Source organism: Colias eurytheme, chromosome 23 (genome assembly GCF_061535395.1).
Source record: "Colias eurytheme isolate Ceu_HAF_F1 chromosome 23, ilColEury1 Martin Lab GWU primary, whole genome shotgun sequence".
NCBI lineage: Eukaryota > Metazoa > Arthropoda > Insecta > Lepidoptera > Pieridae > Colias > Colias eurytheme.
In genome coordinates this window covers 6743806-6771153 of record NC_143002.1, presented here as the reverse complement: position 1 = coordinate 6771153, position 27348 = coordinate 6743806, and the positions used below count along the sequence as shown (strand labels likewise).

Below are 27348 nucleotides of genomic sequence, written 5' to 3'. Positions count from 1 at the left end.
TCCCATTGCTATGAATAAATAAGGAGGGAATATTGGGGATTTTATCTTCCAATGTATAATAGTATTTGTTAAAATATTAGCTTATAAGTATGGGTTTTATTGAAAAAGATCGACAAAGAGGAAAACGTTACAATGAAAAATATGTATAGCTTAGCTATTGAAGTGATTTTGATGAAATATTCGAAAGATATACCAGCTAATAATTGAAGAATATGTTTTATTAAAACTATATGAAATCCTTTATGAGATACTATTGCAGGTATCTTTTACGCCATTTAATAAAATTGACTCTAAAAATGTATTGCTGAATGCAACAGTTTTAAATATTAAACCAGTTTTAAACCATATTTTTCTATTCTAACAAGATAATTGCTCCCCTTACAACCCAATAATGTAACACTTTTCCCTCAGGTAAAAATAAAATGCGGTGCTAGAACCACAATGGATTCCCCCGTCTCATCTCAAGACAACGACATCGAAGTGAACGTTGTATCTGGTGCCAGCAGTCCGGATATACCGTCCTCACCTTCTAGAAAAGACCAGAAGAGTCCGTTCTATGATCTAAAGAAAGAAGAGAAGGCTACTGGAAGCGCTCCGTATACAAGTTTCTCGATCAGCTCGATCCTGAACCGAGCGGAACCGAGAAGGGACTCGAATGTTCTAGAAGCTGCAATCGCTGCTAATCATTTTGGGAACGCTAATGATGCTATGTTGTCGAGGTAGGTCCTTTATAACTCATACTAGCTGCTCCGTGCGGTTTCACCCCCGTGGCTCCACCCCTGTTGGTCGTAGCGTGATGATATATAGCCTATAACCTTCCTCGATAAATGGGCTATCTAACACCGAAAGAATTTTTCAAATCGGACCAGTAGTTCCCGAGATTCACGTTCAAACAAACAAACAAACAAACTCTTCAGCTTTATAATATTAGTATAGATAAGTGAAGTCTCATGTCCCCTAGTGGCGTAAGGGCCAGATGCATTATACATCTGTTTCACTTATCGATTTTCTTTAGGGACAAGAAGGTGATCAGCCTTCTGTGTCCTGCTAGACGAGACATTTTTTTTTCATTGTCTCCATCGGGAATCGAACCCAGGTCTAAGGTGACATTAAAATTATAGTTTATTTGATTATATCGTAAAACAAATTATTTTCTGATAAAATACCTATATAAAAAAATACTTACCTTGACTTTGACATCATATTGAAATTATTTTAAAGCTAGACTATTAAAAATTTGTTCCTTAATCTCAGAAGCACTCTTCAAGTTCTGAACTTATGATATTGATAAGCTGTACATAATTAAACTTGGATTGAGCTTATGGGCGTATGCCTCGTTTACATGGATTATTAACTAGACAAATAGAAGAAATAGAGTGAAAATAATAGAGATAACAATATTTATCACTGCAGAAAGATCCTCTAGTTATAAATAACTAGAATTTGGAATGCAATATTATATCCACAAAAGCTTTTCAATAAATTCTCTATTTGCAAAATAGCTATGTGATATAAAACAATACTGTTTTTGGAAAGTGTTATAAGCCAGTAGTATAAGCCAGTAAACTAGCTCATAGTTAAGTATCAACCAAACGAAGCACAAACTTAACTACGACTGGAGCCAGTACCTGACCGCTAAAACTTAACTAGTCAGTTAAATCCTTTCAATACAAGTTGTTCGCTTTAAGCACTATTCATAGCGAAATAATTAGTTAAGTTGAAATGGTTTCAACTTAGTCAATTACTTTGTTTATTTTGTTATTTTATTAAGTAACGTGATACGTTAACCAAGAGAAGTACTTATACATATTTTTCTTAAGTAATACAGTGCAACCTTAATATAACGTACCTCAATATAACGATTTCCTCGATTTAACAAATTTTTCGAAATCCCCTTGAATTGTTCATAAGATTCAATATAAAATATCCCTTTATATTACGAACATTTTTTGCGAACAACCTCTTTATAACGAATTTTTAACTATCAAGAAAAGTATAAATACCTCTAATTAACGAATTTCGTCAACCCAAAACCTTTATATAAAGTTTCAACCAATGTAATTATTCTTAATCTCATAGTATGTGATTCATGTCGCGACAGGTTTCGACATGCTTTTGTTCGTAAAACGATCATTTTTGTTTAATTTAAAAATTTAAATTGGAAAGTAATGTGAACACTGCTGCTCGTCACTATTGTTAAAGATTCAAGTTGAAATGGATCAGAAACGTAAAAGACCTCTTTATAACGAATTTTAGACCAACCTAACCTCAACATAACGAACCTCAGTTCAACGAATTACTTGATATAACGAATATTTATTTGTTCCCTTCAGATTTGTTATATCGAGGTTGCACTGTATTCACAATTTTTTAACATTAAATAACTTGACGAGCTGTCCTTTAGTCATTCAATTAAATGTCGTCATTTAATGAACGCGGTAGTCATTCAATCAAATAGCAGATTCAACCAGATGACTGCAATACATGAACATTTTTTCTCTTCGTAGCTGACGCGTAACCCGACGGCAGATAGGGGAGATGGGCCCAAAGGGGGCACCTTACGGGAAAATTAAAAAAAATGAAGTTTGGAAAGAAGTTAATCCATTTATTTTTTTGCCAAAAGTTCCATTAATAAATACTTTTGAATGCTAAGTGGTTAAATTTGTCAAAAGTTAAAGTATATAATAATTATTAACAGATTACTAAAAGCCTACGATTGCCCGCTTTGCCCGAAGGGGAGGCCTAAAGCGGGCTTTCGTTTAGGGCAAAACGGGCAGTAGTTGGGTAAAGCGGGCAGGCCTGGATTTAAACAGTAGATTTCAAAATATACAGCCACAAAAAATATATACAATAATAAATAGAGTAAAAGACACAAAAATATTTTATAAGTTATGTATTTCAAACAGTCATACAATTATTTTTAAATGAATATATGAAACAAAGGAATTTCTTAGGAGCTTTAAACTTTTAGGTACAATATTTCCAGATACATATATCTGAAATAATATTTAAAAAAATAACGCCCTGTTTACAGTCTATCATTATTTAGTCTCTAATAAGCGATACAATTATTTCATATACATATTTTTTTTATATAAATCCTAAAATAATGTAACTAATAGGTAGGTACACAAGTTCCAAAAATTCTTGTTTAGACAGCCCGTAAAATAAAGAGTCCATGTGGAATACGTATTCCAAAAGCTCCATTTCTTGTTCCATAGAAAAGACAGTAAGTAGTAAACCTACCAAGCTTTACATTACACGAACCCAATTTAAGATGTCTGCAATGTCGTTCTTGGAATCCCATATTTAGTTGTTACTTTTTTGACAGGTTTTCCTAACTCTTGTACTTCTCGTTTTGCTTGCTGCATAGTTGAGCGTTGCCATGAGGCTTGTGAAGTTACGCTTATATTTACGCCGGTTATAAGCGAAAATTAACAAAAGAATGTAACATTTTAGCGGACGGGGCAAAGCGGGCGCGTGCCCGCTTTACCCTGCCCGCTTTGCCTTTTTCGACATTTGAAAGGTTCAGACGAAATTCTACCTCAAAATTTTTAGACACGTGGATTTTTATGGAACCAAAATATGGCCAGATAGCCACTTAATAACTAACAAATTTTGGTTAAAGGATTGTAAACACCAAAATAAAAAGAACACATATTACATACCTTGCAATATTTTTCAAAAATCGTCGAAAAACATTTATTTGTTGCAGCTTGTAAATGCGTGCTCGCAAGCGAATCTAACGACTGCCGCGAGGTGGGAGGGGTGTGGGGATCGTGCTCACGAGTCGCGCGCGCGCCATTATTTAAAATTCCGATACTATACTGAGTGCCCTCTTTTTAGGCTCTGTGCCCACTTTAGGCCCCTTTCCCCTAATGCTTGCCGTCGCCAAGCAATAGATCATAACGACTTTAGTTTTCAGCTGTTTTATGCATAAGCAAGCCAGTACATATACTTTAAATTCTGTTTCCTAGTGAGAAATTAAAAGTATGACTGGACTATCTATTCGTTATCTTAATCTTATATATAAAATTCTCGTGTCACAATGTTTGTCCTCAATGGACTCCTAAACCACTTAACCGATTATAATAAAATTCGCACACCATGTGCAGTTCGATCCAACTTGAGAGATATGATAGATTAAACATGTAGGTACCACGGGCGAAGCCGGGGCGGACCGCTAGTAAGTCTATAATTTAGCTAATATCCAATTTCATCTACTAAAACAAAGTAAGCTAGTTTGGCAAATTCTTATTACTAGTCTCAACTCAGATTTAACTCAATCCATAATTTTGTCACAAAACAACAGATTTTTATCTGTTCATATTTTTATCAAATACTTTTTCGCTTAGTTGAAGTGCTTGTTTTATTGAGTTTTTACTAAAAACCATTAATTGAAAAGTCGTAGCAATTATCAAAGCCTTGCATTTTTAAATTGTTAAATTGCTTAAGTGGATTCATTTGTCATTCTTTTACATATGATCATCAGCCCATTTACGTTCCCACTGCTGGGACGTGGGCCTCCTATGAGGGTACAGGCCACTATCCACCACGCTGGCCAAGTGTGGGTTGGCGGATGACACATGTCATCGAACTTTTGATTCTTCGACATGTCGGTTTCCTCACGATGTTTTCCTTCACCGTTCAAGCAGTGGTGATGTTAAAACATGCGCAGATAAATAATTGAAAAATCAATTTATTTCCTGCGCGCTCACCTGGTCTCGAACCTGGGTCTTTTACACAGTTTAAAATTATTAACATGCTCGTTATCATAAACAGACTATAAATACCAGAGTTACATGTTACTGTTTACACATTCTAAACAACCCATAACCACAGACTAACTAGAAGTCATCCATCAAGCCATTTGCAATTGAGTTCGCAATCTTAGCACTGTCAAAGACGCAGTTCACTAAAAAGGTCGTGATTTTCACAAATTGTAACCAAAACAAATGGAGTGGCCGTCAAACGCGTGTTTACATGACCCTGCGGCTAGCCATACGCATTTACCGTGATAAGGGTCATTTTATTCGCGGATTTTACAGTGCAGATAAGTAACTACTTGTAGCTTTGATTACGGTATTTTTTAGGGTTCGTAGTGCGTAGTTTGACAATGTTGTGATGCGTATGCGTGTCTATGGGTGTAAATATATTGAAATGTGTATTCCTTGTTTGTTGCAACGTGTATTATAAACAATATTACAATAAATATTTGATATATTCGAGGTAAAATAGTGTTTTAACTGAATGTAAATATGCAAATAGAAACTACTTATAGCATATTGAAATATAATATATTTTCAATAAATAAGTACTTACAATTATTTAATTTTTTATTAATGCCCAAAATGAGTGAATTCGTCGTCAGAAAATATTCAACAAAAATTGTATCGCCATGATCATTGTATAACTCAATCTAAAGCTCTTGAAACTCTTAAAATAAACAGATTAAATAATTACGCGATAACAAAAGAAAATCTAGTAAACGTCTTCAAGCTCACCCTCTTCCCATCTTAATTACGCCTTCAGTGACAGTCGACATTTTGTTTATAATGTAAAGCATCTGTCACTTTTCCCTCCATTTCGTGACATTCCAACTTTTTTTCCTTACAATGTCCGCTCTTGTAAAAATCAACTTAATGAAGTAATTTTAGAAGGATAATAAATAAAAATGTTTAGAAATAAAGTAAGAGGATTTAAAAAGCTTTTTGCTCTGGTTAATTAGTTTGTGTATTGTAAATGTTTATTGTATGACTTTTTCGAAGCCTGCGGCCAACATGAAAGTTGTTTATGGAAATAAAAGAAATATCTTTATTTGATTATGAACATGTGTTATTAAAATAATTTATTTATTGCTTTCAATGAATAATAATAACATTCGTATAATAGAGAAACATTTTTTGTAATCAACAGAGGATTATCGGAGATTTATTTTATTAAAATTCTTATTAAACAGCAATTGCTGTAGTGAATACGATTTCTAGATTAAATAAGACATAAATCTGTTGTAAAAACATTCACAAATGTGCGTGCAAAAATAGTTGAGTTCATAGTAGAGTTTGAGTAACCACACGTTCAATTACAATATTGCAGTGACTATTTGACTAACCTCGTATCTAAGTTCGCCTTAACGCTTCTATTTAGAAAGGGGAACCCTAAATCAAAGTAACTAATGAAACCTTATTACAAGCGTTAAAAAGCACAGATTATACACATATTTACGGGACCCTAAATACCCTTAATAGGTCCAGATGGGGAGGGTCGAATCTTAGACTGCTCCTTAGGGTGAGATGGCTACTCACCCTCTTAAATACAAATAATATAATGGATCTGGGTTTGGCTTAAAGTAGAGGCAAAAGCGATTATACATTTTTTGGATCAAATGTTGTGAGAGACTTATAATTGCTGAATTATTTAAGTTATAGCTGGGTTGCGCTGATTAACACGCATTACTACGCTTAGATGTAATATAAAGTGAAGATATAGGTATAGCATATAGCCTTCTTCCATAAATGGTCATCACTTTAGACTTCATGTAAGACCAATAGAAGCGTAGCAATGCGTTTAAAACCGCGGGACACAACTAGAACTAACACGGAAATAATAGTTCAAATCGGACCCGATGTTCTTGAGATTAGCACGTTCAACAAAACAAGACTCTTCAGATTTATAATATAAGTATAGATTAATCGAATTGAAAAACGAAATTGCTATATGAAACACATAATATGTGTTATTTATATTTATTTTGATCTGATCTGCAATAAGAAATGATCTAATCTCGAAAACCGCTTGATGATAGTAGAATATGAAATGCAATTTCAACCTACGTTATAACTATTATAATATGTAGGTATATTTTAAATTTGGTACAGTAGATTACATCTGACCAGATACTTAATCATATAAAATAGATATTGTAAAATCTATTTTCATATCAATATGCAACTAAATTAGAAAATGTAATTCTACAACATGTTACTCTGAAATCCTATTTCCAGGTCCAGATATTTTCAGAACGTATTGAGCGGAAAAAGTAATATTTCTATATTGAGCCAAGAATATTATTATCCGCTCCGCATATAAACTTGGGCATAATTGGCTGCATTCTTAGAGAAAGGTACTTAAATAAGGGGAAGTTCGCGTTATCCTTTAAGAGAATTTGATATATTTGTGGATTTTTAAGGAATTCGGAGGGGAGATGCTAAGGGGTTTATACGTAGCAGGGATGCGGTTTTATCTCCCGAAATATCTCAATCTTGCTTAAGAGAACCGATATGTATATAAATAAGTACATTCTCAGTCATGAGAACTCAAAGGAATCTCATTTTCATTAAACTTGTTTCGTTTAAAGGTAAGAAATCGATAAAATCAAAGGGGTGTCTCAGGGATATAGTTTCGGACCAATTTTCTATTTAATATATGACATTGATATCAATGAAGTTTGTATCCTTTGATGATATATTACATATCGTTGTTAGTCTTTAATATACATATTACTTAGAATTATTCTCAATACAGACATTTCTCAGAATAGATGTAATACTTGCAAATATGAGTTGAATATGAGTTTATTTGGGTAAAGTTTATAGATAAATTAAATTTTATCGTGAATATGCTCATATGTTTAGAACTTAGGCCTCCCTCACATTGGGCGTAGGCCGAGCGTACGCGTTTCCTGAGCGTGCTGCCGGCGTCGGCGCGGCGCGGACGTCGCGTCAGCGCGCCGTCTGTGGGGCGCGGGCGTCGCGCCATCGAACGCTATGCAAGCGCTGCGCAAGCGCCGCGCCGACGCGTCGTCGCGTCTAAAGCACTCGGCCGCCCGCGCCGTGCCCCTCGCACTCATGGAATGTGTGCGGGGGGCACGGGCGGCCGAACGCCCATAGAACGCGACGTAAGCGCGGCGTCTGCGCGGCGTTCACGCAGCGCCCGCGCGGCGCTGGACAACGCGTAGCCCGCGCCCCACAGACGGCGCGCTGACGCGACGTCCGCGCCGCGCCGACGCCGGCAGCACGCTCAGGAAACGCGTACGCTCGGCCTACGCCCAATGTGGGGGAGGCCTTATTCGATTTTTCTTGATTATGAAAGTTCTTTATATTTTTAAATACGTAAATTCGGCACCAAGTTAAATCAATCAATATACCTATAAATAGTCAATGATAGTCAAAATATTGCAAATCCGAATTTGCATTAATGATAAAAACTCAACTGGCGTTATTAGTCAATTAAAATGTAATACTGCTATATAGTAGTACCATAAACACGATTCAAAATGTTCAGTTTAACAATTATTTATCACCATAAGGTAGTAGTTAAAATTTTCTATGTACATATTATAGTTACTCATGTCTATAATTATTTATCTAAAATACAAGATTGCCAACAAGCCTTGTAAGAACATTTCAAAAGGGACCAACTATGCTTTTTATTCTACCTCTTTCTATTATATTTTCCTTTGAGGGTCTTTGAGACATTTTCCCAAGCTACTGTCATGTTGTAACATTCAAGCTGAGAGGACCATTTAGGAGGTAATTTACAAGGAGGATAATCCTTGCTTGTGTTTAGATCTATGGTATGGTCTATATGTACAGTTTAAGAATCGTGTTGAGACTAGTGTTTGGTGTTAAAAACTATACTATTTTAGCTTTTTTGCGTATGATATATATATGTAAAATATTCAGTGTTCTGACTTATTAATTGGAATAAGTTTTTAGATACATTTTTTGGTCTATGTGAGAGAGATTCAATAAAGAAATTTCTTTCTACAAACTGAGTAATAATTCAATATAGGTATAGGAATTCTGGTTGCCTTTCTGGAAATGATTTTAACAATTGAATGTATTTTTAGTGCGGACAACTGTCTGTTTATTAGTAAACTGAAATCGTCTCATTTTCATACAGCGTGCGTACAATAAACCCGTATTGTATCAAAATAACAATTGTCCGAAAACGTTTTGCTTGTACAATACTTTGTGTTTAACACAAACGTTTAAATTTTTCGTAAAACTATTTCATAATAGCGGCCATTAAAACTCGAATTCTCTTAAAACGAGCAAATAATAATATACTATGTTATATTGACAGTTAAGCAGTTAAAAGCCCTATTCTAGAGAATAGCCGTTACGTTATTGTCGTCGTGAACCTAGGAATAAGCGAAAAGATATCTCTTAGAAGCTTTTAAACGCGTCCGAGAATACCTCCCTATCTACCAACAAAAGGCTCCCGTGTCGCTTGCACAGACAACAGATACAAGTAAACACTTTATGCTATAAAAGAAAGTACAAACGCTATTATTAGTAACAAGTGTGGAGTGTCGGGCAGACGCGCCGCAGCAAAAAGAAACGCGCGGGTGACGGGCATCGATTTTTATACCCCTCGAGGGAGGCGGGGTTATGAGACGGCCAATCAGAGCGCGGTGAGCCAACCAATCACGGCGTGGCTTCTTCCTTTCCGCTTTTAAAGGAAGCAGTACTTTATCGTGTAATGGAATTTGAGTTTGGAACTTCCCTGCTGGGATTAAATGCGGGACCAATGCAAATTGGTCGACTTGGTTTTTTTAGCGCGTCATTGACTCCATGCAGAAGCGCGAAATTTTAAATTAAATTTGACTTTGGGATTATTAAATTATGGTACAGATTGCTATTTAAAGAGGCAAATTGTTTGAGAAGCTTTGAATCTACGAGTAAAATACCTCTACGAATATAATATAGCATTCGCAATTGTCTCTTGAAATAGCTACCTCTAGGAAATGTATGTAACAAAAACATTATACTACAATGCTGAAATCCTTCGATTCTACGAACAGATAATATAAAAAGGGTAGAATATTGTTGCCGCTACATTTCTTTTATAATATTTACGTGTTCATTCCCTTTATTACTCCGTTTTAATTACTCACAGGCAATCGAACAGAAATGTGTTTCTCATAACAACACAATCATTTGTGTTTCCATCGAGAGCTGAATTATTGACGATAAAGCATCCAATCGGTATTGTCGAAGATATCGATAAACTGGTAGTTAGTATTAGTGATGGGCGATCTTATCGATGTTTTAGAGCTTTATCAGAATGTATCTTTGAGATTGTGTAGAATCTACTTTCGTTTAGAGATTAAAATTGAAAAATTTGTGCAGGTTGGTATTTATTTTATATAGTATTGATATCATTGTACTAATACGGCGAAAATTTAATAAAAATATAACCAAGTTTTTATCAGAATCAATTGAATAAAATTGTTTGATAAAACGTACAAGAATATTTGAAATTATTAAAGTTAAAGACTTCTTAATTAAAAACATTATATTATAATTTTAAACGAAAAAAAAGAAATAACTTTATAACACACGACTTCGCTCTTGATAATAAGTCGTAGCTTCATATAAGAATGGCTACGTGCTACGGCGTAGACCGCGTAGCAACGTAGCCGTGCTACGACCGTAAAGTGAATGTAGCAAGTTATGCCTTTAATTTTTTACCGTTTAAATAATTGTTTCTTTGTTTTTTTAATGGTACTGTTGTGCCTTTTTGTTATGAATAGTGGTGTTTATCTTAGTGGAAAATGATAAGCGTTTAATAGTGAAAATATTATACTGGTTTAATGTTTTTTTTTTGCGTAGTATTAAAGTCAGTTTTATATGTGATTGTATACGTTTATCGTTAAAGCATTATACATTTAATTAACAACTATCTTTCCACCCATGGCATCGCTCGTGTTACTGTCTGATTATCATACGAAAGTCGATGCCCTTCAATTTGCAATGATTTACTGTTTTACCTCTTATGTATTGTTCATAACCCAATTTCACCTATCGATAAAATTCCCATAAATAAAACATCGATAACCTCTTCACATCACTAGCCAGCAGTCCCGTGAGCTCGCCTCCAATCCTCTTTGTTTCTATCGATATTTCCACGATATCTGATCGACTAGCTACGACTAGTAAGCGAGAAAGCTTGTTCGTGTCACAACCGAGAACATTCGCTTTGAAAAAAAGAAAAAAGAAAAAGAAAATGGCAACATTTTATTCCCGGAGTGATTTATTACTTTTCTACCACTTGTTCCATTTTCGAATTTGTTAGGCTGGCAACACTGATGCCTTTTACGAACAAATGTTAGAACTGCTTTGAAATGTGTTTTATTTAGGTATGGTTGAAGATTGAACGGGTTAATCTTGGGTTAATCTATAGTTTTATACACGATTCATGCTTGGATCTTACTATGCGTTGTAGCACAGGTTGTAGTTTGTGTATAATTGGTATTTATGGAACTATTTGTTATACAGACATATTTTAAATGTCATAAAAGTGGAAAATTAATTCAGTATAACCTTTAAGACATTAATATTTGACGATGATTTATCAAAACCAGTTGTAATTTTAAAATTAAACTCCCTAACTAAATTATCAATCTGGGCAGGCAAAATAGTGTAGAGATATAAGTAGTTTATACTTACCCTAATCAATTAATTGCAGGAATTTCCTACCGTTACAATGTACCAAAATTTCACGTCGCCAGCTTAAAGCGCGTCACACACGGTGAAGATACTATAATATTTTATCTTAAGATACTGTAATATTTTATATTACAGTATCTTAAACCCTACCTTACCCTAAACACTGACACAAAATTTCGGGTCATTTGTAACAGGATGGCGCGGGCGGTTCTACAGGGGTCTTAGTACGCAATGACAAAAAGAAAAATGATGGTCAGAACGCTGATACCGGATACCTTAAGATACTGTAATATAAAATATTACAGTACTTACCTATCTTAAAATAAAATATTATAGTATCTTCACCGTGTGTGACGCGCTTAATATTGAATTGTGTCTGTGTGGCAATTGACTAATTCCCTCTTTCATTATCAGTTGATTGGCTAGCTTTATTGTTCTCAAAACACGCATCACTTGATATCTGTTGGGGTTTCATTGTATTGCATTGTGATTTAATTTTGTGTTAATAGATCGTCATAATGTATGATTGTTACTTTTAGTAACTAAATAGCCTTGGTCCTTGGTCTGTCCATGGCCCAGACTGACTAAGACTAATAAAAAATATAGACGACGTGCCTGGGTAGTATGATAAAAAAGTGGTAAAGAGTAGGTACTGTCTGGTGGTAATATCCATACTAATATTATAAATGCGAAAGTAACTCTGTCTGTCTGTCTGTTACTCAATCACGCCTGAACTACTGAACCAATTTGCATGAAATTTGGTATAGATATATTTTGATACCCGAGAAAGGACATAAGATAGGTTTTATCCCGGAAATCCTACGGGAACGGGTTTTTCTTTGAAAACGCGGGTGAAGCCGCGGGCGGAAAGCTAGTAAAAAATATAGACGACGTGTCTGAGAAGTATAATAAAAAGGTGGCCAAGAATATGGTATAGGTACTCTCTGGTGGAAATATGTATATGTATTTTTTATCGTTCGAGTACATTTTGAGATTAATTGTTACAACCAAAAAATCCTATAGTGTATATGATACAAGTTTAAATAACGGTTTATTACATCTTTCGGTTTATCTGTTGTACCTACGTTGCTTTAAATTTATGTCTGCACGGAGATTGGCCGTCGGAACGTGAGATGCTCATCATTCATGAACATAACTTTATGAAAGAATGATGGGAAAGTTAATAAAATTGCTGTTTTGCTTATTAAATTATACTATGACTAGGTAGAGTACTAAGTCAAATATATTTTTCTTAAGTTGAACCAAACAAGAATTGAAATTAAATAGCTTCAGAGATTAGAGTTGAAAAATATAACAATGAATTGATTCATCAACTGAAATAAGCATATATTACACGCAAATTTATTGTTTTTATACGTAAAGATTTCGACGATATATTATTCAAAAGTTAACAATTAAATAACGGTTATATTTGTTACAGATTGGGCTTAATATCACAATGGAGTGCGCTCGCCGGTCGCTACGGGGGCCTCGTGCCTGCGCCCTGGTACTGGCAGAGACCTCATGAACGAACTCCACCTAGAGGTAAATATTGGAGCTTAATTTATTAAAATAAACTTTGTCTATCAGTCTCACTTTCATGTTTGCTAATATTAGGCGAAAGTAACGCTTTCTGTACGTCTGTATCTTTTTCATGCGTAACAGCGGCTCTATAGAATCGATTTGGGTGAAATTTGACACAAAGATAGTTTGTGACCTGTAAAGAAAAAACATACATAAATTTATTTTATGCGTTTTCCTTCGATTACGCGGGCGAAGAGGTGTTTGTCTTACTTTCTCGACGGAATGGAGCGATCTTATGATATGATTATTGTGTCTGGAGATGGATAGGTTATAGGCTATTTTTTACCTCAGTAAAACTGAAAACATCTCTTTCTTGGGAATATCCTTGGATTACGCGTGTGGAAACATATTTTCGTAATAAAGCTAGTCTGGCAGTAAATATCGACAGTACCTAGTTAATGTGACCCTTTTTTACAAACCGCTACAAAAATTCAAGTGCCCACGGGTGGTGGTCATTACGTGACCCACTGACTCGTTCATCCATTTAATATCAAAAATTTCTATAAAACTATTATGTATCGAAACTGCAAGAATTCACTCCGAGTAACCTAGGCGTCACTTCAGAATCGGGATATTCTATTGATAATTTAGGTAATATTTAAATAAGAATCATAATGTTATCTCATCATCATCATCATCATCAGCCCATATACGTTCCCACTGCTGGGACACGGGCCTCCTATGAGGGTACAGGCCATAATCCACCACGCTGGCCAAGTGCGGGTTGGCGGATGACACATGTCGTCGAACTTTTGATTCTTCGACATGTCGGTTTCCTCACGATGTTTTCCTTCACCGTTCGAGCATAATATTATCTACACGAATGTAATCATAATCAATGCATCTGTATGCAACTGGGTCTTTTTGTTAATGGCAATGAAAACATTACAATTTACAATCGTGATCTACAATCTTACCTTACAAAAGACGATGGAACATTTTATAATGAGGCTATGCTATAATAAATAAATAAATAAATAAATATAATAGGACATTATTACACAAATCGACCTAGTCCCACAGTAAGCTCAATTAAGGCTTGTGTTGTGGGTACTAGGCGACGATAAATATAATCCATACTAATATTATAAATGCGAAAGTAACTCTGTCTGTCTGTCTGTCTGTTACTCAATCACGCCTAAACTACTGAACCAATTTCCATGAAATTTGGTATGGAGATATTTTGATACCCGAGAAAGGACATAGGATAGGTTTTATCCCCGAAATCCTACGGGAACGGGTTTTTCTTTGAAAACGCGGGCGAAGCCGTGGGCGAAAGCTAGTATTTAATAAATACATATATATAGATAATAACACCCAGACCCAAGAACAAATAATTGAGTTCATCACACAAATATTTGCCCTGACCGGGGATCGAACCCGGGACCGTCGGCTCAGTAGGCAGTTACTAATACATTCGTCTGAGAAGATAGTTTTGAATCAAACAGCTATATAACATAATTACAATCTTTATTAAAACAATCATCTAACTCTTTCTTAAGCAAATTATATACATACAGAAAATAATATTCCATACTTACACACAAAGACGGGTTTAACACACATTCGCAAATTTCCAGAACTCCATAACCGCTACATTGTATCATTCGTATTAAGGTCATAAACTAAAATACACTAAAAAGTATTAGTTATGTAACGTAGGATTATAGCAACACTACGATAGTGAATGTCATAGTGACACGGATTAGCATTTGTACGGCCTCGGCCAATCGATGGTTGTGATTTTATAACGCGCTTTCTGGTTTTGGTAGGTAATAGAAGTTAAATATAAATAAATAGGTCGCATTTGAATTTAAAATTTTAGATCGCATTTTATTTGAATTTGAAACTTTAAAGCAATTGAAAATTTTCGATCGCTATTTTGAATCACGTAAAAAAAAGGGTTAAAGTAGTATTTAATGTGTGTGTAATATTTCATTTATTTATTCACATCAAACAGCAAATATGTTAAATATGTCCTGCTACTATTATAAATGCGAAAGTTTGTGAGGATGTGTGTGTGTGTGTGTTTGTTATTATTTCACGCAAATGCTACTGAACCGATTATAATGAAATTTAGCATACAAATAGAGGGTAACTTGGATTAAAACATAGGATAGGTTTTATTCCAGAAATCCCACGGAAACGGAAACTATGCGGTTTTCCTTTGAAAACGCATGCGAAGCCGCGGGCGGAAATCTATCTATGTACCTATCTATGTAATATTTACCTTCTTTTCCGTTATATGTTCTTCCATATCGCAAAATGAAAGTCAGAGAAATTATTGCTTTTTACAACTATGCTAAAATTGCTAATGTTGCCAGTAACTCTTCCATACAGGACTGAAGGTATTTTTCTATTTTAAAAATCTTTTTGATTATCTGTCTGGAAAATACAAGCAAAAAATACCACAAAAACCTTTGTGTCGTGTACATAAAGTGAACATGATAATGATTACATAATTCCTCTTCACCTTTACAAGTATGTATTAAAACAATGGCCCAATCGTAAGCTGCAAAACTGAGGCGCCATGTCATTTTGCGAAATGTTACAATTGCAAAAAGTTTGCATAATAATTTCCGACATACATAAGACAGATCTTTTGTTTCAAGTACAAAACGTAACTTCTCACATTTTGCTGCGCTATATTTATGGTAAACAAGCAATCGTCATCCCGTCTGCTCTCTCAACCCCGCTCATTTCGCTTTAATTTTCCAAAACCCATCTCCGGGGAAAACAAAGCGAACGCCATTTCACGCGGCCCAAACCGACCGAACAATGCTTTTCTGCCGTCCTACAACATTTATACGTATAGCGACGCTGAACTGTCAAACGTATACCCGTCCCGCTCGCACGCGCGCCAGGCCCATTAATCGCCATTCGCGCCAAAAGCAATGTGGCATTTGGTGATGTCGCGGTTGTTTTAATTTTCGAATGTGGTTTGTTCGGATAGCTGTCACTGCATTTGTTGGCCTTTTATTTTTTTTTCTGATCGAACTTTATTGTTATGGCAACTGAACTGTCTGCTTGGTCAATCTTTTTTCATTAACTCTGAAACATAAAACTCTTAGCTCATAGCTGAGCTTTTATTTTAATTATAATTGACGCTTACATTTTTATTAATATAGGCCAATAAAAACAATTAGCAACAAACGGTTTAGTGTTAACACTTCTTCCGCTCAATTAATCTCATTATTTCTTGCGAGTTAAAATACTCAATTAAATAATATTCTCAACGCATAATAAACTCATAAACTGCTTAACTAGTAAGCGTTTGTGTAAACAGCAAGCCAACGGTAACAAAGGATTACCTGGTGTGGCTTCTAAAATCAATGCGAATCAGTGCTAGCGGTGACCATTCCGAGAGACCCCTCTAACCTTGCATTTACGCATTAGCCAAGTTTCAGGTTATATTGGACGGTGTCTTAAAAGTTGTGCAAATCGTGGAAGCGATTTTCGACTTAGTTAATAAGGTTTAAAGTGCTTTGTTGTCTGTCAAGCGCGGATGCGTCCCAGTTCGATTGTAGTGATTCAACCGCGTTGATGACATTCGGCTTCGCGCCTTCGTGTCGTGTTCGAATTTTGAAATTCAATATCGGAATAAATCAGAACATTGTCACTTCGTCATGGCGTAAATTGAATTCCATTTGGGGGTTATATTTTGTCGAATATAGCCTTAATATTTTAACGCAATATATTAAGTAATAAGTATTAACGGTTATTTATTGGGCTAGGGGTAGATAATATTTTATTGATTACCTACCTACTAGCTTTCTGCAAACGGTCTCGCTAGTCGCACATAGTTCTCGTTCCCGTGGAATTTCCGGGATAAGCCTATCATATGTTCTTTTTCAGTTGTCAAACTACGTTTTTACCAAATTTTATCCAAGTTGGTTTAGATATTTAGGCGTGAAGAAGAGACAGAGCTGCTTTATAATATCTCTCCTAGTATTTTTTATAGCATTTAAATATAGGTGTGTTACTTCATTCCCGTAATTGAATGAATTAATGAAACAGTTTTCAAACAGCTTGATGATCGTTTTTCAGTTTATCGTTTCAAATGGATTTATAGTGGTGAAGAAGTAAAATAAATTATAGGATTTATTATATAATTTATATCCTAATCTTCAAATATGTAATAATTATTGTCAGGTTAACATCACATTGTCAATGGCAGTACCTATAAGAACATTGTACAGATTACATAGTTATGGGTAAGCGCTACGCAACTTAAAAAACTACAAAAAAAACGATCCAATAAAACGGTATGATTACGACTTGAACCAAATTCACAGTCAAGACCAGTAAAAAAAGCATTCCCACCACAAATGAAAACAAAAAGATGCACAATGTTTCCTAATCGCTTTCGAATCGACAAACACGATCCAATTTCCTAACCTCAAAACTAACACGACACATGAAAGCTGCGAAATTGCCTAATTACAGACGCGGAATCCTTCAATTAGATTTATTTCGTATTAAACCAATCGTAATTGGATACGAATCGTGTCCGTTTGTTTAGAAACCTTTTAACGTAATCCAGTAATAGTTCCACTAAATGAACATTAATTGGAGACGATTTCTCGGATTTGCCAAGGTTTATTATTAAGCTGATTAGTATCTGTTTGTTTTAGCTTATCGTACGTTTTTGCTGCACGTGCGGTGTTAGTAGACTTCATAGAGGAATTTAATAGAGCTGATGCATTAAAATATATAAGCTAATAATCAGATCAATGAAAAATAAATGCTGTTTGTTTTGCCAATTTTATTTAAAGCAGCTCAACGTGTTATTTACACGAACTTCGAATAATCAAGAACACAAGCCTAATTCATTCACAAAAACTAATACTGAACACGTCCAATGCATTATGAAACTTTACACCAACGTCATCTTAACACCATAACCCTGACATATTTATTTTACTCATCAAATCATTTTGTTCCAGAAGATTCCACGACCAACGAGGACGGTTCAGCGGGAGGCTCCCCGCGCCCCCGCAGCCCGCCGCGCGCCCCCTCACCCCCCTCCCCCTCGCGCTCATCCCCCCGCTCCCCACGCCTGCACCCCGCGCTCTACCCGCAGCAACAAGACCCACAAGACTCCGACCCAGACATCGACGAAAGCGATGACTTCGATAAAGACGAAAAACGCGACCCTAACGCCAATCTTGGCAAACGAAAGAAGAAAACGAGAACCGTATTCTCTAGGTCCCAAGTCTTCCAGCTGGAGTCCACGTTCGACATGAAGAGATACCTAAGTAGCTCGGAGCGCGCGGGCCTCGCAGCTAGCTTGCACCTCACTGAAACACAGGTCAAGATATGGTTCCAGAATCGAAGGAACAAATGGAAGAGGCAATTGGCTGCTGAACTAGAAGCGGCAAATATGGCACACGCAGCTCAAAGATTAGTCCGTGTGCCAATTCTGTACCACGAGTCGCGGCCCACGACGATGCCTCATACTCCCTTGCCGCTACATCCCCAGTTCTCGAGCGACTCCGGCGTGTACTTCCCCCCGCAAGCGCCGCAGCAGCTGCAGCCGCTGCCCGCGTCGCCGGTCACCTCGCGAGCACCGCTGTCCAGTCTAGTGTAGTGTCCGCTTGAAGCCGCTAGCGGGGCCGACGCGGCGGCCAGACACTTCTAGAACGGCCTAGACGTACGTGTTGTGAGTGTTAACGGACTTTAGTCTCTATGTAGTAAGATGTAACGTACAAATTCGTTGTCATTGCACATTGTATATTATGTAAATAGCAAATTTTTAATCCTCATAAGCGCTAGCCAATTGTAAATAATTAGACGCAATTTGAAATGACTGTGCTTTTCGTGTAAGATATATTTAAGCTTAAATTTATAACTTATTTCTAATATTTAACTGTTACGCTTTGCCAAATATTTAGTGAATAATTGATTTCATGTTGTTTTGAAACTTGGCTTTCGATACACTTAAAAGTATAAACCATATTTTTTGTACTGGCAAGTATTACAGAGATGTCAAAAATTATGTCAATGAAACCAAAATAATTTATTCCGCATGGAAATAAAGCCTTTTTTGTGAGTTAGTCCTGTAGCTAAATAAATCTTATTTGTTAAGACTTACAAATAATAATATGTATGTTCTTTTGAATAATTACCAACTGCATAAAGAGTATAGTTTATACATTTAACTCGAAATCCATTGAATCGTGGTCATCTAACGTTTGTAATATCATGTCAATATTTCAAACATCTAGCGTTAAAAAAATAGAGACGAATAAAACTATTTAAAAAAAGAATTGTCTCCAAACCGTTGACGGTTACATTTTCCACGCTAGCAACCCAAGGACTAGAATAAATTTGTATAGTGTTGCCATATTGTATTTGTAATTGCTAGTATAAGAGCTATTCTAAATATCAAAGTTATTTATTGATAGTAGATGACTATCTTCGTGAATTACATTGTACTGTTGTAATTACGATAAGACAGTGAATTAAATATAATATAACTAATGTGGCATTTTTATTTAAAGCATTTTCTTTGTGTATTTATAGAATGTAGTACAGAATAATTAAATTAATATCAACATATTAAACAATAAAATAAGAGGGATTTTTAAATATTCGTAGTTGAGGGTACAATGATAATAATAGTTTACTCTGGTAGAAATAGACCGGGAGATACTGACACAAAATTTCGAGTCATTTGTAACAGGATGGCGGTTCTACAGGGGTCTTAGTACGCAATGACAAAAAGAAAAACGATGGTGTGAACGCTGGTACCGGCGGCTTAGTCGCGTGGGCGAAGTCGAACTCGTCGGAAAAATAGCGAAGTCAAACGATTTGTAACAGAAAAATTTTAGAATTTACCGATAGCCCATAAAAAAGAAGTAGGCGGTAGTGTCGTGCCATACTTTTCCGGTGTGACTTACAGCCCGCCATACCGACGCGAATGTGTTGATTTAAAAAAAAACAATTCAACCATTTGTACCAGGCTAACTTTTGCACAGGTAACCATCGTCGTGCAGCCATTTACGAAAATCGCCATGCCATACTTTTCGGACGATTCCAAATGGTCGCCATACCGCCGAAAATCTGCAAATTTTTTTTTCGCCGAACCATTTGTAACACCCTAAATTTTTTTTTCAACAACTCCTGAATGATTACAAATAGAAGTGTGATAATGCCATACCTGTGGGAGGTGGCGAATGTGTATAAGATTTTTTTTATTGTATGATTTTATTCGTATTTTGAACGATTTGTAACAGTATGGCATTAATCTTTCCTATAAGTTTGAGTTTCAACAAATATAAATACAAAATTTCAAAGATCTAGGTGGTAGAAATCTTCACTTCTATAAATTAATAATAAATTTATTTATGAAGTATGATAGCACTTTTTCCCCCTACTAGAAGTATGACAAATATAATAATGGTCACATTTTATCAAATACTCTCCAAAAATCCAAATGCAATACTGGTACAAAAAGTTTGGCGAAAAAAAAATTTTTGCAGATTTTCGGTGGTATGGCGACCATTTGGAATCGTCCGAAAAGTATGGTATGGTGATTTTCGTAAATGGCTACACGACGATGGTTACCTGTGCAAAAGTTAGCCTGGTGCAAATGGTTGAATTGTTTTTTTTTAAATCAACACATTTGCGTCGGTATGGCGGGCTGTAAGTCACACCGGAAAAGTATGGCATGACACTACCGCCTACTTCATTTTTATGGGCTATCGGTAAATTCTAAAATTTTTGTGTTACAAATCGTTTGACTTTCGCTATTTTTACGACGAGTTCGACTAACGCCCACGCGACTAAGCCGCCGGTACCAGTGTTCACACCATCGTTTTTCTTTTTGTCATTGCGTACTAAGACCCCTGTAGAACCGCCATCCTGTTACAAATGACTCGAAATTTTGTGTCAGTATCTCCCGGTCTAAAAGTGAAAACATCTACAGACCAGTACTAAACAAAAAGATGGATTGCCTTATTTTTAAACAATTTGTGTAGATGTTGACTTAAAATTTGCAACTGATTTTACATCAAACATAACAGCAATCAAATGATGTTCCATATTGTTGGATTTACACCACATACAAGAGCAATCGACCGCCTCCTTGGTACAGTGGTTGACGCGTGAGCGTAGCACCGATGGGTCCTGGGTTCGATTCCCAGTGGAGACGAAGAAAAAAACAATGTCTGGGTCTGGCAGGACTCAGAAGGCTACCTACTTGTCCTTAAAGAAAATCGATCAGTGAAACAGATGTATGTAATGAATCTGCCCCTTACCTCACTAGTGGACATGGGACTTCACTTGTAAGAGCAATCCAATAAACAATAATATGTTCTTTAACCAATTCCCACGAAAAAAATATTCCATTTTTAAATTCGCGTGCACAAGGGTGTTAAGTATCAGCACACGTTACACTAAACCAGCACTTCCTGTACCGACGACCGCACTTCCGGTGGGGATCAACAAGTTGATGTTAACGAGCTTTTGATGTTGTTGATATGATTAAGTAGAAGAAATAATTTGGGAATGTAGGACAATCTTAAGTTATATAGGTTCACTATAAAAAGTAATAAAAAAGTTAGGACAATAATATTCAGTCAGACGGTAGACAAAATGCATAGGTTTTCTATAAGAAATAATTCAAAAGTGTAGGATAATATTTAATCTGGATGTATAGGTTCACTTTTAGAAACAAATTAAAGGTCGATATTCAACATGGATAGATACACTACCTATAAGTTATGAGAAATGAGAAAATGTAGGACAATATTTAGTCTCCTGTCTAGATTCCTAGAACCTAGTATAGATGCTAGATATCTAACTTTAGTATGACATAAAATTAATAATGTAAAAAACTATATGAACTTCATGAAATGTAACGTAAGTATAAATTTATAAAGAATAGAAAAAATTCGATCACGAGGCGGGACTCGAACCCGCATCCTTCGCGCCATTCCGGGGCGGATGCCTCACCAACTCAGCCACTCGTGACCCGCCCGAGTGATCGAATTTATTCTATTCTTTCAGTTTTATGTGTCTGAAGGGACACACCGCGCGCCATCTATTGAGATGATTAACAACCATTTCAACCAATATGAAGCACTTTTCAGTGAATACAATATTGTAACGATGGAACACGACCTTTTTTGTTGAATTTATATTTTTGGTTTTATGGCATTCAAATGCTTTATAAATATAAATTTATAAAGAATAGAAAAAATTCGATCACGAGGCGGGACTCGAACCCGCATCCTTCGCGCCATTCCGGGGCGGATGCCTCACCAACTCAGCCACTCGTGACCCGCCCGAGTGATCGAATTTATTCTATTCTTTCAGTTTTATGTGTCTGAAGGGACACACCGCGCGCCATCTATTGAGATGATTAACAACCATTTCAACCAATATGAAGCACTTTTCAGTGAATACAATATTGTAACGATGGAACACGACCTTTTTTGTTGAATTTATATTTTTGGTTTTATGGCATTCAAATGCTTTATAAATATAAATTTATAAAGAATAGAAAAAATTCGATCACGAGGCGGGACTCGAACCCGCATCCTTCGCGCCATTCCGGGGCGGATGCCTCACCAACTCAGCCACTCGTGACCCGCCCGAGTGATCGAATTTATTCTATTCTTTCAGTTTTATGTGTCTGAAGGGACACACCGCGCGCCATCTATTGAGATGATTAACAACCATTTCAACCAATATGAAGCACTTTTCAGTGAATACAATATTGTAACGATGGAACACGACCTTTTTTGTTGAATTTATATTTTTGGTTTTATGGCATTCAAATGCTTTATAAATATAAATTTATAAAGAATAGAAAAAATTCGATCACGAGGCGGGACTCGAACCCGCATCCTTCGTGCCATTCCGGGGCGGATGCCTCACCAACTCAGCCACTACATGATGGTGAGGCATCCGCCCCGGAATGGCGCGAAGGATGCGGGTTCGAGTCCCGCCTCGTGATCGAATTTTTTCTATTCTTTATAAATTTATATTTATAAAGCATTTGAATGCCATAAAACCAAAAATATAAATGTAACGTAAGTACCTAACTAGACACAATATGATGATATTGTATGAAAAATGTAGAGTTTTGTTGTGTTAGTTTCTTAATTTAGACATTTACTGTAGCTTAACATGTACTGCATAAGTGCTTCTTACTTTATAAATCTAAAACTCAAGTACATCCATCAAGAGGTATAAATTACTTTAGGTAATTTAGTAGAGTAAAATCTAGATAAGTAAGTGAAATTGATAACACGGTAACTAGATCATGGATAAATCACTAGAAGATAAATCTGGATAAAGCGTGTAGATCCAAGTAGATCATCTTATCTCTGTAACATCAGTTTTTATCTAAATCATTGATAACGACTCTACGACTACACAACTTGATCGTAGCTCACTAGAAATAAAAATGTATGCGTGTACTAGAGTACACACGTAAGAAGTGAAACTTCTTTATGACCTTAAAAATGTCACGAGTATGGCGTAACGCAAAAATGTCACGCGTACGGCGTTACGCAAAAACGTCACGCGTACGGCGTAACGCAAAAATGTTACACTAAATTTTTGTCCAACCCCGTTAAAGAAGTTTCACTTCAAAAACTTTAAACTTCAAGCAAAGGAATATTTATATATTATTTTCATAACATAATCATAAATAACCATAATACTCACGCAATATCCATACAACTTCAGTCTAGGAACCAACACTAATGTATTAATCTAATTGAATAATTGTAAATACAAACATGACACATAACTTGCGCCATAAACGCCAATCCTACAAAAATCGCCCCACTCACCATATCTATTTAATTAAGCGATTCTCGATATTAATTCGATTATTACTCCTCATAAAATGCTACAAAACAGACTTCCAGCAAACGATACAACGTCACGGAAGGCGACAGTAAAGCAATTTCGTTTTTATCGCACCGTAATACAGATTACATTCTCGTATCATGACCGTTCCCTAATTACCGGCCATACACGCCATTCAAACGTTAACGTCCAAATGGAACGTAACGTTCGAAAAATAAAATTCAAATTGTAAACTTACCATTCGCTACTATTCGCTCATTAATTAATACCATTAGTAGAAAAGGAAATCCAGCCGTATGTTTACACGCGGAACGTCGAATTCAATTTGAATAATTCGATATCGGGCTTAGATCGAATGAGTTTCGGAATCTTAATTTAATTAAATTTGGAACGTTTTTGAATTTGGAATGTTATCGCGGCATCGCGCGTGCCTCCAAGTGTTGCCACGCGCTCACCGCACGGTTGTTGCTTGTGGCGCGTTATCAACTGTCACTTCATTATCCGAATTGAATTTGGAACGTTTGTGTTTTTTTTTTCTTTTTTGCATTGAGTGAGGTCTTCATTAATAATTTCTAATGTGTTGATAAAGTTGTAGATACGATATTATACGCTAGAGTTTAATGTTTTCAAGATATCTTACTGAAATATTTGGCTCTATCTGTGGTAGTTTATATAGGATTTTCCCTTGTTTTTTGCATATTATATTTTGTACTGGATTATAGATCAGAACATAGTATTCCTACCCACATTATGTTTAAATTTGCATAATCTTATCATGAATGATGTTTTGTATTTGAGAGAAGATAGAGCTTTTTCATTTATGTATAATAGTGACATTTTACTGTTAGATAGGTACGATTAATAACAATTAATGGCGGTCAAACTGACTGGTTGGCTTGATTGGTAGTGGCCCTGTCTTCCTTAAGCCAGTGGTCGTGGGTTCGATTCCCACCCGGGGCAAATATTTGTGTGATAAACATAGATGTTTGCTCTGTATCTGGGTGTTAATTATCTATATAATTATTTATTTAAAAATTATATACATATGTATGTTTATCAGCCATCTGGTTTCCATAACACAAACGAAAGCTTAGTATGGGATCAGATTGTGCCAAATGCCATGTGTGAAAATTGTCCTGAAATATTTAATATTTTAATTTAATATTTCTAGGTAGGTACTAAAGGTAACGTCAAATACGATTATCTATGAAACTTAAAATTAAAATTAAAGAAAAGTATAGTTATTAACTTATTACTCTTAAAACAAAAGAATGAAACAGAATAGTATCCCATCGAACAGACTGAACGCTAACTTATTTTTCAGTACTTCTGAAAAATAAGTTTTTGAAACAAAATGTATGTTATCGATAAAATAAATTGCGTGTTAATTACTCGATAAGTTGAAACGTATAATCTGTTGTCCATTTGACAGATAACAACAAAATTACAGCTAATGGCGGGCTCGGTGTCCGCCATGTTTGTTTTTTAAACCTGTCATTATTCAAATTTCGAACGGCAGATGCGTTCAGATGCGTTAATCGATTTCAGAACCAATTTTTATTTTGCTGCTTGTAGTTCATTATCAGGCCATTTTAACCCTTAATTCTATAGCAATAAGGTCGTATTCAAATCAACAATCGTGCTGTTTAATTTTGTCTAATGTTTTAAATAACATACTTAGATAATTCGTTCTATAAAAAATTGCTACCGAAATTTGAACTTTATTTCTATATGACATAAGATATCTTTTTACAAAGCTGTGTCATGCGGCCGCCCAGAAATTTGTAAAAACGATAAAATTATTTTGACACGCGCTTCTTGACCCGAAACAAAGCAGTTAATGATCTGTTTAATTATAATCGTGCGTCTAACAATTAAAATTATGGTTAATGGCTCGTAACTGAAAAAGATCCTAGGTATGTGGCCTTGGAGGTAAATTAATTGAAATTAAATATTATTGGCTATTCTTTTACCAGTATTTCATAGTTAATTAAAATTAAAATTTGGAGATAACTGGAACCCTCCTGAAATAAGAAACACACCTGTGTATAACAATTAATGAAATATGAATGAATCAACATCCTATTTCGTATGGTATAGTTACTGTATGGTATATCTAAATGGAGCTTTGAAAACTACACACTACACAGATGAAAGAAAATTATAAATTACTAGCGGTCCGCCCCGGCTTCGCTCATGGTACATATTTCGCAATAAAAGGTAGCCTATGTTCTTTCCCAGGGTCTAAAGATTATCTGTGCCTAATTTCATCAAAATCGGTCCAGTAGTTTATGCGTGAAAACCATACATACATAGGTACATACAAACCTTTCCTCTTTATAATATTAGTATAGATTGAAGTGAATTTTCTTTAGGCGCGTTGAGAGTAAAATTTCAAGATTGCGTCATGGCAATACCGTCATCATGGAGGCGACGATCTTGGTATCTTTGAATCTACACGCACTTTTTTAGAATCTAAAATGTAGGTTAAAACCTTAGGGTTTAACCGTTTGTCTATACTAATATTATAAAGAGGAAAGGTTTGTAATTATGTAATTATGTAGATATGTATGTATGGTTTTCACGCATAAACTACTGGACCGATTTTGATGAAATTTGGCACAGAAAATCTTTAGACCCTGAGAAAGGCTACCTTTTATTGCGAAATATGTACCACGGGCGAAGCCGGGGCGGACCGCTAGTTAATAATATAGGAAGAATACAGCCCCCGGTATCCTGTTTAGCCCGCTAATTTACTGATAAGGGAATGCGAAATTTTGGCCCGAATTTTAATCAACTTGAATAAATTTATGTTTATAACACACGCAATGTTAGAGAAACATGTACCTAAATATAAATTTTCGACTAGTTGTGGCACGCGGGTTTATTGAGGTAGGTACCAATGGTGGAATTAGAAATTATCTATGACGTTTTTTTAATGTTTATAATTTTTTGCTATGAAATAATTTCTTAACTATTTAATACAACAAGTAACAACGAAAAAGGAAAAAAATTAAGAAAGTACAATTGAGATGAGAAACACTAGTAGAGAATGATCACAGACCACGAAGATTCTAACCACAGACATGGCAAAGAGCGTGAGGGCCGAGCACACGTGTCAGAAGTGAAACTTCTTTGACAAGATTCAAAGATACGAAAATCATCGCCTCACTCCATGGTGTGACGTTATTGCGATGACACAACCTTAAAATTTCGTCTGAAGTGTATGTACGTGCACCTGTATGTACGTGCACTAGTATGTACGTGCACCTGTATGTACGTGCACCTGGCACCAGTATGTACGTGCACCTGTATGTACGTGCACCTGGCACCAGTATGTACGTGCACCTGGCACCAGTATGTACGTGCACCTGTATGTACGTGCACCTGTATGTACTGCACCTGTATGTACGTGCACCTGCATGTACGTGCACCAGCATGTACGTGCACCAGCATGTACGTGCACCAGCATGTACGTGCA

The 27348-nt window shown here is 35.8% G+C and overlaps 1 protein-coding gene across 1 annotated transcript; it reads left to right on the top strand.

Annotated features, from left to right (window-relative positions):
* Window positions 1-441: 441 nt before the first annotated feature.
* Window positions 442-19483, top strand: LOC149898365 (homeobox protein Hmx-like). Its single transcript, XM_090115582.1, has 3 exons — window positions 442-719; window positions 12898-13001; window positions 17987-19483. The coding sequence occupies exons 1-3, from the start codon at window positions 442-444 to the stop codon at window positions 18628-18630; spliced, it is 1026 nt and encodes a 341-aa protein (XP_089971708.1). The 3' UTR covers window positions 18631-19483.
* Window positions 19484-27348: the final 7865 nt, after the last annotated feature.

Bases quoted from the DNA above. Each gene is read 5' to 3' on its own strand.
- LOC149898365 (XM_090115582.1), top strand. From the start codon at position 442: ATGGATTCCCCCGTCTCATCTCAAGACAACGACATCGAAGTGAACGTT. The intron at 720-12,897 runs GTAGGTCCTTTA...TATTTGTTACAG, and splicing joins AATGATGCTATGTTGTCGAG to ATTGGGCTTAATATCACAAT. The intron at 13,002-17,986 runs GTAAATATTGGA...ATTTTGTTCCAG, and splicing joins TGAACGAACTCCACCTAGAG to AAGATTCCACGACCAACGAG.